The sequence below is a fragment of the Haliotis asinina genome, chromosome 8 (genome assembly GCF_037392515.1).
Source record: "Haliotis asinina isolate JCU_RB_2024 chromosome 8, JCU_Hal_asi_v2, whole genome shotgun sequence".
NCBI lineage: Eukaryota > Metazoa > Mollusca > Gastropoda > Lepetellida > Haliotidae > Haliotis > Haliotis asinina.
This window is the reverse complement of record NC_090287.1, coordinates 25,752,530-25,768,439: the sequence shown is the minus strand read 5'-3', so window position 1 is coordinate 25,768,439 and position 15,910 is coordinate 25,752,530. Positions and strand designations below refer to the sequence as shown.

The 15,910-nt window shown below is 40.8% G+C and overlaps 1 protein-coding gene across 3 annotated transcripts in view; it reads left to right on the top strand.

Moving 5' to 3' along the window:
- Nucleotides 1–15,910, top strand: part of LOC137295362 (double zinc ribbon and ankyrin repeat-containing protein 1-like) — a 50,083-nt gene that overhangs the window by 20,166 nt on the left and 14,007 nt on the right. For all 3 annotated transcript variants that reach the window (XM_067826675.1, XM_067826676.1, XM_067826677.1), the window contains exons 7-15: nucleotides 1,796–1,908; nucleotides 2,679–2,799; nucleotides 3,309–3,518; nucleotides 3,932–4,057; nucleotides 4,220–4,338; nucleotides 5,183–5,210; nucleotides 9,645–9,843; nucleotides 10,117–10,220; nucleotides 10,368–10,542. In XM_067826675.1, the coding sequence (XP_067682776.1) occupies nucleotides 1,796–1,908; nucleotides 2,679–2,799; nucleotides 3,309–3,518; nucleotides 3,932–4,057; nucleotides 4,220–4,338; nucleotides 5,183–5,210; nucleotides 9,645–9,843; nucleotides 10,117–10,220; nucleotides 10,368–10,542 (1,195 nt within the window). The remainder of the gene's footprint in view (nucleotides 1–1,795; nucleotides 1,909–2,678; nucleotides 2,800–3,308; nucleotides 3,519–3,931; nucleotides 4,058–4,219; nucleotides 4,339–5,182; nucleotides 5,211–9,644; nucleotides 9,844–10,116; nucleotides 10,221–10,367; nucleotides 10,543–15,910) is intronic.

The following is a 15,910-nucleotide window of genomic DNA, read 5'->3' as shown; positions in this document are numbered from 1 at the left end:
CAAAATTTTCATATGGCCTAGCCACGGCAGCTTAGATGTTGGAAATTCATGCACTGGATTTTATGTGAACTCGGTTTGACTCCACAAATTATGATATGGTTTACTAGGGACTACGTTGAGATTTCATTGCTAAAATCAGTTGCCAGGGAAACGTGATAGATGATTTCACATTCCAACATTATCTACAATGCTCGGACCACATGATGTGCAGGATTTATCTTTGTGTCCAGTTAGAGCTCTCAAGATTTATTTACAACAGATACCAACCATAGAAGTAGACATTTAAGTGTTTATTCCGTTGTCTACAGAGACATCTCATGAACAGCAGGTTCAGTCTGGATGAGAACTGTTATTTTATGAGCATATAAAGCAGCAGGACTAGAGCCACGATGAGCTTCCAATCCACACGAAGTAAGAGCTCAGGCATCTACACTTGGTTTACAATAATCATGTAGGGCAGTTTTTGGTACTCAGATACGGTGTATGCAAATCACTCTCAGAGACACTGCCTCAGAGACACAGGCATACACCTGTTCAGCCCTCTTGTAGCGCAACAGTTAATGATTCCTCAAAGGCGCTAAAAATAGCTGACCCTTATCACGTGACTTGTTGATACCTTCACTGAGCAAGGTTGTTGGTTGAGAGTCCATGTGTACATTGAGACAGACTAGCGTGAGTGATCATGGACCCTCTACGTATTTGGATAGTTTGTGGTATATGGGTTGTATCTCGGCAGATGAACACATCTAGCACTAAGTTACTATATATATATTTATCTAGCCTCATGTAAAAATGTCGAGTTTTGATTGGTCCAAGTGACTGATGAAATACCATGTACATCCATCACGATCCGCCAGCGGGAGTGTAAAAGTCGTATACTCCCACTGCAAAAGTCATATCACCCCGCTACGCCTCGGTGACGATGCGAAGTGAGAAAAGTGTGCATCGACAAGCCTTTAGTAACGTGCGGTGCATTGAGGTCAAACGATCAGCTGGTGTCAACATGGCAGCAAGTCGATTCGATGCATGTTGTTTTGTTTTGATTTAGTGAAAACATTCAGCTAGATAAATGCGTTACCACATCGTGTCTCGGGAAGGTTGTAAGGGGAATACAACCTTACTCGGGACTCATAAAACCCCGTATTTCCCTCGACACGATGTGATAACTTGTAATATAACTAGCAAGACGTTAGTTACATGACCACTCATATACATCATAATAATTGACAGATACCAATTGGACTTCGGAAGAAACAGGAGAATTTCAGTGCCATTATTAATCCCTGGGGGACTATTCTGGACGTTTTGCAGGAAGAACGTATCAGAGAAGTGGCATGACCCACCACCATATCCGCTGGATACTGAAAGCAATTAAGCATGAGTCAGGATTTTATACTTATCCTGACTCATGAGGTCAACCCTCCCAGCCTCCCCTTCATGGCACATGGATTTCCCTGCCAATCCTTGTGCTTGGGTTATGATTTCTCAGAGAGAGTGGTAAATATGGTCAGTCATGTGACCAATATTGGTGCCAAATCATAGAGGAAAGGGAGGGTACTTGTGGGTGAGTGTGATTTTACATCCTCTTTTGAAGAAGGGAACTTCAAGGGATTCCAAGTATTCCACTAACTTTCAGGATAAGTTTGAAATATCAGTTTTATTGATAAAATTACATTTATGTCAGAAAATTGATACCCGATGAAGTCAGTTTACATGTAAATGTTGCACTTGGCAAAACCATTGTTTTTCACTTTTAGGTATCATATCATGACAAATTTTTCATCAACTGCTTCAGACATTTGACCACACAGGTGAATACGGAGGAAATGATACCCGTCGGTCTGAGAGACGTCTGCCAGACAACACCACTCAGGCAATGAGACTGCAGAGGGAAACAGACTTCCTCAAGTATGTGATGGTTTATGAAAGATGATTTGCATATACATTTGATGATATTGGCTTGAAATATTGTTTTCACGGTAACACATTTTGTCCAATTCATGAAAGGTAGCATCTTTTTAATGTTTTCACTTACCGCTAGCCTATTGGCCAAAGATGAATCTCCAAAGTGGTAATGTCTTTACCTCAATTCATGGAAACCTTCATTTCACAAGCTGTCATACAGCTGAAAAACACCAAAAAGAAATGCGAAACCCAGTTCATTTTTTCATTGCCAGTCAAGGGGTGTAACACCAAATGGATTGAATTTTCATCCATCCAATCAGAGCGTCGCTTGCAAGATCACTACAGTTTCAGTGGAAACATGTTTTCTAATTATACAAATTTGGAATGGTTAACATAGGGTGTTCCCAAAGACTCTTTTATGCATGATTTCATTAAAACCACCATCTATACCTCACTTTGGTGGCATATGTATCTGATTCAGAAGAGCCACCTTTGTGTTATCTTCCCCGCCTTTGACTCATTCCAGATTGTTCTTTTGCTCAGTTTTCAGTTTTGTGTTGAGAGCCAGGTTGAAATATTTTTCACATAAAACCTTGTACAGCTACGAAGACTGAGAAAGCGCTTTTGTGACTTTTTTAAAATTGAATTCTTGATCACCATTGTTATGAACTGAACTGTATTATGTACCTTATACCTGGTATCTTGTGTACATGTGAGACGTATCTTTGTCCCAGCTGATGTCTGTTGGCTTCATTTCATGACCTCAATTGTAGGTGTATCTACTGTTTTGCCGACCGTCCATCTGACCCATATGCAAGGTTCTGTACGTCTTGTGGTCAGCCTGTCCCTCCCATCCCACAAACAAACAGAATGGCACCTCCTGAGCCTGGACAGGTCAGTTTAACACTGTTACTGTGCTAGTATTTCATCTCAGTATCAGAGGTGATATTCCTCAGAAAAATCTAGATGTATCAAATGACATTTTGAAAAAGAATGAACATGTATCTTTTTGAATAAGACCTGTTTGAATTAAAGTGAGTTTAGGTTTATGCCACACGCAGCAATATTCCAGCTATATGGCGGCAGTCTGTGAATAATCGAGTCTGGACCAGACTATCCAGTGATCAACAACATGAGCATCGATCTGCGCAATTGGGAACCAATGAGATGCGTCAATCAAGTCAGCGAGCCTCACCACCCGATCCTGTTGGTCGCCTCTTACGACAAGCATAGTCACCTGTTATGGCAAGCAAGGGCTGCTGAAGGCCTATTCTACCCCGAACCTTCACGGGTCGAATTAAGAAAGAATGAAAAGAAAGAAATCAGAATGACCATCATCTATAGCCTTTAAGATATACATTACTCTATGGCGTGTTTGTTCATGCTATGGACAACTATTTCAGATGGGAATGTGTGTGTACTGCAAGTCCATGGTGCCTTTCAACACAGAAACGTGTGTGGTGTGTGAGGGTCCAATACCCGTTCAAAACCGCCCCCAGGCTAGTGTCAAGCTGTCTGACCGTCTCATCTGCACACTGTGTGGTACGGCTAACCCCAGCAACCTTGTACTGTGTATAACATGTGGCAACAGGCTGCCTACCTCAGCACAGCAGGTTAGTATGGAGCTCTGCACACATCTACATTCATGGAGAGATTGTCTTCTATAAGAGTCCAGTTAGGGGAGGGCACCAGTATCCGATCATTGTTACCATCAACTTAAATGATGGTAGAGAGTTAGAATGTGTCACATAGTCAAGATTGTGTCTGTCTATCCTAGCATCGTGCATTACTTGGTGGTTTGCATTGTGAAGATATTTATTATTTTTTAGAACTATTTTGATATACTTGAAATATTACTGTATACAATGCAAAACAATTCATTGCTTTGAAAATATGAAGCTTACTGTTCTCTCCCATTAAGTCTGACACACAATTTACACCACAAGATTCATATATGTATGTATGACATACCTACAGTGTTGTTGTCTTTTTGTTATTTTGGATTGGATGTCTTTTGTAATGCCAGAATGCCATCCTGAGTGGAAGATCAGCCCCTCCAATTGTGAACCCTGACAAGCGTCATGTCACATGTAACAAGTGTGGCCGTGTCAACAATGGAGATGCCAGATTCTGTGACTGGTGCGGCACAAAGGTAGGAAGGACACTATTTATTTAGTGCTTTAATAAGTGGTACTCTTTGATAGTTAATTAACTAATTACTAATTTATGAAATATTATGTAGCCATGAGGTAAGGTAAGTAATAAATATCTAAAATGTTGTATATTTTAATATTTTTGTGCTGTTTGGATTCAGCCAAGCCATCCAACAAGTGCCATGGTGTGCTCTGAGTGCCATGCCAACAACCACCCTTACAGCACTTTCTGTGGGTCATGCGGTATCAAACTGGATGCCCCAGTCAGGACAGAGTACAGGTGGGTGTTTCAAAAACCCAAACTTCATTTGTTGAATTTGCACGCATGACATTTGACTGGAATGGTCTATATATATATATATATATATATATATATATTATATAACTGTAATTATAGCCCCGCTATGAAGTAACAGGGTTATATAGTATTCATTCTGTCCGTCCGGAGCATTTCTCATAAAGTTTACATGCTAGGTTCACCAAACTTCACACACATGTTCAGTTATTACCCATAGATGTGCATTTTGCTATTTTGTAGTATTTCAAAATTTTGGGTTTTTTTTTACTTGATGCAAAATGTGTTTAATGGTTACTTGGCCATAGCATATCACCGAAACAATACATGCTAGGTTCACCAAACTTAATACACAAGTTAATCATGACACACAGATATTCCATGTGCTATTTATTTGCAAAATGTGATTATTCAAAGTGTGATGTTAACTTTTCACTTTTCATGGTCTTTCTTTGTGTCATGTACTAATATGTGGTCTATTCTTTTTATGTGTATTAGTTATTTCTTTGATGTTATCAACATGTGATTTATTATCTGCATCTACATGGGTTGTTTTGTTGTTGTCATAAGTACAAATATAGTTCTGATTGATTCTAAATAGTTAATTTATCCATTTCATATATGCAGCTGAAGGTGTACATGGCAAAACTATTATCTAACATGTATATAAAGTTTAGTAGAGTCAAGGAGAAAGTTTTGTGAGCTACTGATCCTTGTCACATTATATATTGATATCAGTCATTTCCATGTCCCAAAGTGGGAAGCGGGGGTATGTGAGATGTGCTCACTTCTCCACTTGTCTTGAAAATTTGTTTGGTTTGTATTCCAGGAAGAACCCTGCTGGGGGATCAGGCGACGTGAGTACAGCACCACAATGTCTTAACATCTATATGTTTCCCCTACCATATTTGACTATATACATGACTTGTTAATCCCAGCCCAGAGACCATATAATAGAGGGACGCCCTCTCCAACAGTTTATCATTAAACATCAGCGCTACGGTCTGGCATGTAACTGAGACACATTGACACCCTGCTGCTAACTTCCGGTAACCGGAACACATGCGCAGCAGATGCGCAGACATTCGCAAATGAGCACCACGTAAACAATATTGCGTAATATCCGGACCGAGAGTTAATTCCTTAGCTGGATTTCACCGGCTGCGACTGACAGTCAAAGATTACATGAACAGCTCCAATGAACTGATTACAATAATCGTAATCTCTATCTTGTCTCTCACAAGATGTCAACTTTTCAATTTTCGCACATGTCAACTGACAAAATCGCTGAAAATGTGTATCGTTCGCGAAATCCGTGCCGTTTTAGGCCAGTCATGTAACAGTACTGTTGTCAATATCCCCGATGTTCGCTGAACTTCATCACATAACCTCTAGATTTTTTTTAAGTATCCGTTGCCACTGGTTGTTGGTTCACTAAATGATGCTATTAGTCTCTGATTTTGATTTCATATTAATTTGCGTAACTTTATGAAGCTGATAGTCCCAACGAAACATGATTTCACGTTATCCACGAACGTTACAGTAATGTTTGTTTGAATGCCAGTTTGGGGCTGACAGTGATAATGCTTTCGGAGCCGTACGGAGACATACGCACATTATAATATTTTGTGGTTTTTTTTGCAAAGGAAAGCTACTCAGAACTACTAAGGCCACGAGGACCATTTTCACAAACGTCAATGTACATTACATACAGTAACCATGTATAGTTGATTTTGTGACCATTTGACCGTTTCTTTCACAGTAGATTGAGAGGGAATGAAACAAAGACTTGAGAACTTGAACTTGTCGTGATATAAAGGTCGTGAAGCATCCCCCCAAACACACCACCTGTTGAAATTAATTATTTTCATAGGGTTCATAACTTTATTATTTTATCATGACACTTACTATGAAAAATTTGTCACATACCTTTCCGAAAATACCGGAATTGCAACTGACAGGGACTGTGCAGGTGTGATTGTGATTGTAATGTTATGTTATATAAAAGAACAATGAATGTATATGTATGTATATGTATTGCTAAATACAACTATTTAGATAATATTCTTTCAAGCTTTCATTAAAAACAAATATGAATTTCAGTTGTTTGAAATTGAGACTAACACTAAAGAATATACTAATTTTTAAAAACATTAAAACATGAAATGAAAAATATTAAATCTGTACACAACTTCGTCCAGGGATATCTTTAAGAGAATAACCATCAAGCCACACAGTTTCAAACCTGATGAAAAACACAGTTCAAAGGTGTTGCCTCTTGCAAGTGAAGTTCAAATGATGGATGCCTGAAAGATGCCTGTGTATTTGCAACCCTATGATGGATGCATCACAGTCAGGCTCAATACTTGGTCATGATCTGATTCAAATCGTAAAAGCCCTTAGTAGAGATTCCCATGTCACAAACGATTTTATAGTTGAAGACAAAACCAAGTTATCGGGACAGTCAATTTCTTTATTTATTTCATAGTTATTGTGACAATAAAGTTACACTATGTGTTCAATGGTTTTGCCATTGAAGCTCATTATCAAGCACTCCAGAAGTACTTTGGATCATATATCATCAGATGTGCATACAGGAAGATTTTATTTAGAGTATGCAAACATGTATAGAAAGTCAGCAGCCATCACAGACTTATTCACATCTTCGCCCAGTTTTTGCTAAACCGCAGAATTAATGGCAGAACCGCCATCATAATCTGTCTGATCCTGCTGGCATGGGGTGTCCGTGCGTTCATCAGTGAGGTCAATGAAGAATGACTTCCACTGTTTGTCACACAGTGCATCTATTGAACTGGAAAAAGGAGATGAACAATTTTGATATTAAAGAAAAAATAACATGAATTCAGTGCTCTAAATACTTGTTGAAATTATGTGATAGCTGGATGTCAATGCTCTTTCAAACAAGATCTGTTTACTTACTCTCAAGATGGGAATATTGCACTTAATTAACACTGTATCTTTCCTTACATAAGGAAAGAAGCAATATTAATTCTTGACTATATAAACGTTTTGATATTTCAAACTTTTTTCTGCAGATAACGGATAATACAAATACCTATAGAATAAATAAATACCAATAACTACAAATTATCAACTTTTTATCAACAATTTCATCCAATAAAATGATTTCTTTGGTGTGCACCCTTAGTTAACAGAAACACCATTTTGAATATATTACTTCCATTATTACGTACCTGCAATCATCAGGAACTGTTCATTGAACTTCCTTTTTCCTGGGCATCTACAAGACAAAATAATAAGTTTATGCTATAATTGGTGTAATGATATAAGTATAAAGTTGAATAAGGTAACTTAAATCATAATTAAACTTCATTAAGAAGAAAAATGATAAAAACAGAAAAATATATTATTTCATGAAAAATAAGGATATTTGCTACAAGCATAATCATCACAATGAACAAAAATGGAAATATGTACAATTATTTACAACCCATAAGTGCATGAGACTTTTGAAGAATTGACTAAACATATATTCGGGTCATATTAACAAACAAAATTAATGTTGTGTCATCTGCTACATGGTATCTGAAATGTGCAGTGCATGATGCAAATGCGGGTTTACGTAAAAAAATCATAAAAAATAAACTACCGATCATAGCCATATAAATTTAGTACCAAGCAAAAGAGGAATTCGCCGTACATGTTCACATACTTATTTTAAAAATGCTGGTAGTAAGCTGTTATTTTGAAAGCGTGCGGAAATCAAGTGTTGTGGAGTAAATATTTCAGAAAACATTCACATTTCGTCGTATTGCAGGAGTCAAAATAAGGAATTATACGTCCTCCACAGACTTATAAATACCACTAAACCAAACTTTAGCTAATCTGCTTTTATTACATCCCGGTAACTAAGGACTGGTATTGAAAATTAGTAGCTGTTATCAGAGACCATATAATATAATATTATATGGTCTCTGCTGTTATTGAAAATCAAAAACGGGACTTTCGACGATTTTGTACCGCCGCCATTGTCCTCACAGAACAACGATCACACATGACAGCATTCATCAAATACAAAGACATGTATACGCTTTAGCACCACTAAAAACCTCAGATGCACTCTTACAAATATATGTACGTACATGAGAATAAATGAGAAAAACTAAATCTTACCTTTGTAATGAAAATACGCAAAATCTATGACTGAGGTGAACACACGTTCCTCGCAGCTTCCGGATAGGCTGCGCAGTACAAGCCGTAGCACTGATGGTTTCGCGCATTGGCTTGAGGGCCGTCCCTCTATTATATGGTCTCTGCCCAGCCTAAGGAATGAGCATGTATGTAACCATATACAAAGAATGAAGGAGTTGGTCATCAACAATAAGTTTCATGTTTGTGTTCTTCAAAAAAAATTCTACATGCCAGACAGATGGATAGTTTACTTAGTCTCAACCATTGTGCAACAGTAATTATGAACATTCTTTTAGTATAGGAGACTGTGGTGTATACATTTTAGGCAAGATCACAGAATACTGAATCATATCTGCCTTCTTTGAAAGCAAGAGAGTTTATGTTTAGGGTGAGATTTAGGGTTTGCATTAGGGCTAGGATGACGTTACTCTAGGTATCCGGTATTTTATAGCTGTACCTACATTTTATAACAATACCTTTCTTTGTGTGATAGTGCAAAAGATATGTGCTTAAGATATGCATGTATGAAAATCACCAAGTGTAAAGCACAGGATGTATGAAATGGTAGTTATACAATGAAGCCTGACCTCAGGTAGAATGCTTTGTTAGGTTTTGGCAAGTCTGAACTTGTCTTTGTTTTACGTTTTATGCTAATCAAACTCACGTAGTCACACTTTATTTTGGAAAATGCATGTTACAAGTAGTGTACATTCCAATGTGTTATATTCAGTAGAATGTATAAATCTTCCTCCTTTTCATGTCATGTTCGTGCTTGACAATAGTAAAACAATCTATTAAAAGGTCTCACAACATGGGTACAATATGCAAAGCACATTTTCTGGTGTTTCCATGCAAGTATATTGCTGAAATATTGCTAAAAGTGGTGTAAAGCCCAACTCTCTCACTCACGCACCGTATTGAAAGGTCACATTTATGACGTAAAAGTTGTTATCCATAAAGTTTGCTCACTATTGCACATCCCCACTTTCTAAGATGCTGCTCAAACAAGTTATGGGTTGTGTATTTACAGTAAGTCAACAAACAAGTGATTGTTGACAGTGTACAGCAATGTGTGATATGAACAAGTAAACTGTATGCGATACCTTTGTTCAAATCAGTCCAAGTGGCTGCCAGTCAGTTTCCCTGTGGCCACCACACCCAAGCCGATGACCACGGTGGCCTGTCAGACTGTGGGACTGTTCTACCCATCCCAACGTGGAATGGAGAAACAGAAGGAGATTGAGGAGGAGAAGGCTGCCTTGGAGAAGCAGATGAGAGACAGGCGGCCATTGCTCACAGCTATCAGCCCAGGCAGAGGTGAGTCATAGATTCCAGGGTTCACGTCTACGGACCAACTGTCAAAATGTGACTTGGCTAAGTCTAGTGATGTTAAGCTGAAGCATTGTTTGGCCTTGAATGACACCTTGCACTGGAAACATCTTCGGTTGTATTTTTGTTTTGGTGACGTGTAATGTTAGCTCTTGCTAGAGTTCTCAGTGGAATATAATAATGATTATATTTTCAGCTTCAAATTCTGCATCTCTTGTAACCATGTATATAACTTGTAACTTGTTGCTGTGTGTGTTTCAGGTTATTGGCGTCGTCAGATTGAGCACATCTGCATGCACCTGAAAGCTCATGCCCAGAATGATGCGGAGTTCCGTGCTCTTATTGGAGAACCTAAGATGGGCAAGGTACTCTTTACTTACGTCTCATGAACTTGTATTCATTGAAAGGATTATAATTAGTTTTAGGACAAAGGCTTTGAAACTTTCGGTGATTTCAGTAATTTTTCACCTGCCTGATAAGACACTGCTCACAGCTATGCTGTATTGTTTCAGCTGATCACAAGTGCTATCCAAGAAGACGGCTATGAGCTGAGTCTGAATCTCACCTTTGCTCTGAGGGGAAATAAAGATCCATTTGTGGGGAAGAAGCTTGGGGTTTCTCAACAGGGCTACTTGAGTATGCACACTGACAGGGACAGCATCAATAGCTACAACATGGATTCAGAAGGTAGAGACTGCAACAGGGTTGGGGTTCAGGCGTACAGAATGTATTTGTGTTCGTACTCCAAACTCCTTCATTCTCTCTCACTCTGTACTCTTTTGTCATGCTGATGTTACAATATGGATGATATGTTTCTTGGTTGGTTTGAATATGCAAGGAACATGATTTGCAGGCTTTTTTATGTTACCTGTTAGTTTTTCTGATGTCTTCCAGTAGTATAGGGAATGATAGTCCGAAAACACTTTTCAAAAACCCCTCTAAAAAGCCTCATTTACTAAATGAGGCTTTGGTGGGACCATTAGCTCTTGCTATTATTACCCCTACTACAAAGCCACGCCATCACGTTTACCGTGACTTGGCAGGCGGTAACACTGTGCCGTACGGTACGATCAATAATTCTTCTCTTACAAACCCCCTACCCGGCCCATCCCTCAAGTAGTATAAGTTAGGTTCGTCGGCTTTCATATCCACTTTATCTATGTTGTAAGTTTTGACTGACCATATAGGATCGGTGGCTCGCTTACGGCTATGTTATGTTTATATCGATGAAACAGTTTAACGTGAACCGCCTACGATCTCTTTGGTGTTCATAATAAAGGCTTGCTGGGCTTTTTGTATTCCCTGTGCTATGTACTTTTTTTTCTCGTCCTCGCTGATAGCAGACTTACGAGACTTGGATCGAATATCTTGTTTCATTTCGTTATATTTTTTGAGTTCAGATAGGATTGAACGAAACTCCTCTTCTGAGATTTTACTGTCAGAGAGTGCCGTGGAAATACGCTCACTCACTGTGTTCAGCTTTGCTTCGGCTAGAACCCTGATCTCGTCGTGTTTCAATGCCTTACGATGCAGTCTGCGTGATACCAACTTAAGCGCCACCCCTACCAACCCTGTCACCCCAGCCGTTATTTCAATACCTAGCACTATAGGTGCAGCCACGATGGTGGTTAACAACCCAACGCCTGCCGCCCCTAGTCCCATGCTGGTTGCCATAAGGGTAGTGTCAGCCCCATCCACGATATTGAAAGCTCTATTGTACTTTTTACATAATGCTTTTCGCGTGTCACGGTCTTGTTCTAGTTGACGTTTCACATCACATAACTGCCTCAAGCGGAACCCATCTACGGTTTCCAACGTCTTCGCTACTTCCTCTACGACTGGGTACAGACCCATCCTATAATATATATTTTGAAAAATATTTTAATTGGGTTTCAGTTAATAGTCTATCAATGTATTTGAAGCCTATAAGGAGTAGATCATAACTAATGATAATAGGTGAGAGGCTAATAGACTTTTCTGTTGTAATAAAAACCCCAGGGAGGCTTATTAAACGTTTTATAGAACCCGTGGGGGTATCCCGTTGTATAATAATACGGCAATATTGATCTAAGTGTTCGGTAAACCAGTGTATTGACACCCCGGGTAAAAATTGACGTCCTTTCGAGGAGTTTTCCTGGTCAAAATACGTAAACATGACTTCTATGATGATTGTGTAGGGGGAGTATATCTCAAGCTGCCTTTCGTGTAAATAACTACTACTAAATGTTAATTTACTTTCTATTCCAGAAATTAATCCAATTTTTCCTTCATAAAAATATACCGTGGCTGTTGCTTCATTCCCCGTAATGAAATCCCCGGGCCAGATACCGTTATTCCTAATCTTAGAGATAAACTTCCACCTCTCTTTTGTTGTGATATAAGGTGAGGCGAGTGTTAAGTTGATCAGCCATTTGGGCTCTTTTAAATCTGGTAATGACACCAGTCTGTACACGTTGTCTTTGAAGTGTAGGATGTATAATTCATCTTCCTCACCAGGCTGATCGAATCCCTCCGTATCTCCCAGGTCGTTAAGCGTAGTGTTGGGATGATGACTGGTCATTATTATACTATTATGATATAATTTCCAACTGGTTTTCTGATAATAATTCAGGGGTTAACTTTATACCCATGAAGTGTATGTTGTCAGGCAGGAAGATATTGATTAGTGATATCTTGTTTTCTACGATCACGTTGACCCCCTGCAGACTGGTCTTGGAGTCGACACCCACCCGCACGTAAACGTTGCAAACTTGAAACTGGTGTCGTTTCCCCCACCCGAGTTTGATCCCCTTCACGATCTCGACATCATTCCCCGATGGTTCCCCTAGGTAGACTTTGATGAACAGTGTTGAGTTTGCCGGTAGACTCTCTAGTATCTTAACCACGCCTTCGAATTCAGACACCAACTGCAATTTCACGTTTTGCATGGCCGGTTTACTCGATAGCATGTGGGCTGCTATAGTGTTGACTGGGCTGACGACTATGCTACGTCTCTGAGTTGGGACGTAAGCCACGAGCAGGGTTCCATTATTCACGACTTTGTTTAGGTGGTTGTCTTTGTTATCCGTGAACACGTAAGGGGAGACGAGTCTAATATTGAGAAACCATTTGTTATCGGGTAACAACACCCACTTGTCATCTTCGGTGAAGACGAGCATATATGGTTTGTTTTTGACGACGGTAGTGCTCTCAACATCGTCTAAGTCGAACAGTTTACCTCCGAATGATGGGTATATTCTCCAGTTGTCATCACCGGTGTTGACGAGGGCGTACTTAGTGTTGGCTGTTGCTCCTGTGGTATCTATCATATCACTTAGGGCTCCACCGGAGGGGATTTCAACGCGTTTGTAAATGTTGTTTTTCAGTTGCAAGGCGTACGATTTACCATCTACTCCGGGAGCGTCGAAACCGCGTGTGTCTCCGAGGTCGGAGATCCCGATATTGACACATTTTTTCACTCCGGGTCCTTGTGCGCTGGTCATGTTACATGAAGTGTTAAGCTGAGGTATCCTATATTTACAGGATTATGATTTATATCTAACACCGATATTGTCAGCTCAGGTATGTTGCCCTGGGTTAATCTCTTATACTGCCGTGGTGAAAACGACTCGGTTCTACCGTCGTTGAATTTCTCAGTTTTCACCGGCACTGCTCTCAGTATAGTGGAAGGGTGGCCTCCTTGAATGTTATACGTTGTGCTCACCTGACCTAGATGAATGTACAGCTCTCGGTACGGTACTAGGTCGGGTAACTTCGTGCCTGTGACGGTTGTTGTTGGTTTTATCTCGTCAGGAGACATACCGAGTATCCTCGCTAATGGTCGGCCTAGCCTCAATGAGGTTCTTCCGTTGTTGATTAACACTACTGTGCCGTTTGAGTCGTTCATTTTGAGTTCGGCTCCCAGGGGTTTGAAGACCTCGTCGTTTAGAGAGCACACGCTGTAGTAGCCGTCAGTTATTTGACTGCGAGTTCCACTGACGAACAGCTTATTGTTGCTGATATTAATGTTAGTCCATTGTGGTAGGTAGGTGATATCGCAGAGTGCGACTTCGAGTTGACCTGACGTGTTATCGATCGCGTGCGTCAGCTGAACGGCCTCACCGCTAGTTATTCCTGGAAGTGTTATGTACATATTACATATATATTTATTTATATAATAGTTTTAAAATGTATTCCCCTGGTGTGTTTTACCCTAAACTGGATGTAGATTTCTCCCCCATGAAGATCGTGGTTGCTCCTGAGTTGTATTTCAATGCCCAGCTTTTAGATGTGTTCGATAAGTATAAGCTTATGGTGACTAACATTGAGGCAGTCCACGCGTGGTTCAACAACCCTATGCAGTTCTGGCAGAATCAATTCAACTTTGCTGTGTGGTGCGCTACAACGGGGTGTGGTGTGGCATTGACCGACACTCGGCGTGGACCGCTGAGTCAGTCTGTGTTCAAATTCCACGTGTACTACCAGGTCAGACGTATCCTTAAAGAGATCAGTGCCCCCCTCCCACAGGACAAAGCGTGGGACGCAACAAACAACCCATACGATAGACGGGCCTATGAACGTATTTGTAATGAATTCGAAATAAACCCGAAGACGGATTGGCGTTTGCCGGGCCCGAACCACGGGTTGGGTATTCCTTCTGATGGCGTGCGATCAGTGAAAGAACTCAGTGATCTTATACTGAAACAAGGTAAACTACGCCCGGACTTTGCTTTGTCGAGTAATGAATGGAGGGATGATCGTATGAACTTTAAAGGTGGTGTTGCTTTCACAGTCCAGAAAGTGGAGCAGTCAACCGCAGACGGGTGGAAAATGTTCATGCTGGACACGTCGAAAGGATTCACTCGTGCTGGTACAATACGCTTAAACGACTCGATTCGAACGTACGTGTGGGCGCTGTTGGGTGCGCAGTCGATGACGCGTTCCAACATCCTCGGTAAGGGAACTGCTTACGACGCTCAGAAACAGTTCGTTTCCAACGTTGAGGATGCTATAAATTCTCCAGTTGATCTCCCGCGGGCTATCGAACGCTACCAAAACGTGTTAGAATACGCCAGATCGAAAGTCAATTACGTGTTCGGCGTGGGGTTGTACATGGCTCCGAGTGATATGCAACTGAGAATAAAAAAAGTGGTGGGTTATAACAACAAAATAGTCATAGCCACGGCGGACCAAAAGTTGGGCATCAACCCCGATATTAACACCCCCTATATCCCACACATCCCACCACGTGAAACGGGTATAGTGGAGCCACCTCCGGAGCCTAAAGTTCAACCAACACCACAGGAGGTGGCCCCTCATATTCAGGTATCCTATGAGCAGCATATTGATAATAAAACAGCCCTAGTGGTTGGTGGGGTAACTTTGGGACTTATTTGGTTAAAGATTTCTTAGCCGCTACGTACACCAGACCCGCCACGGCGACGATGGCTGCCCACAGGTTTTGACTGAGCCACATGGCAGTTTTAGACAGAGCGCCCAACAACCACGAGACGATGCTACCCAGGATGCCGGGAAGGGCTTCGGCGGCTTTACCAGCCAGTTTAGCTAGGCCTTCCCCGAGTTTTTTAATCCAGTCTTTAACACCACCACCACCGCTGGGAGTTCCACCGCCGGCACTTGGGGGTGTGGGGGCACCCCCCACCAGTGACACCACCAGGGTTGATATGATGAAACCCAATGCAGTTAGAATGCTGGCGATGGTGATCCCTTGCTCCCGGAACAATATCCGAATCCTGTTGGCTAAAGTTGTATCTTCGTTCAGTATTCTATCGATTGTTTCCCGAATACGACTGATCTGGGATCGAAGATGTTCACGATTCGAGGAAGCGGCTTCCAATCGTGTACGTCTCTCGTCTTCTAAATCACGTATTCGTTCATTGATGCGACGCTTCATATCATCGTCGTCAGTTTCGGTGAGTTTGGTTTTTTCCCTAGCGATGTGCTCGTCGATTTCGTTCAGTTTCCCCATGTTGTTCACGAGTTCTCCACGCACGCGTTTCACGGCTTCATCTAAGCCGCGCAGTTCCCTTACCGGAAAGTCAAATCCCGGTAACGG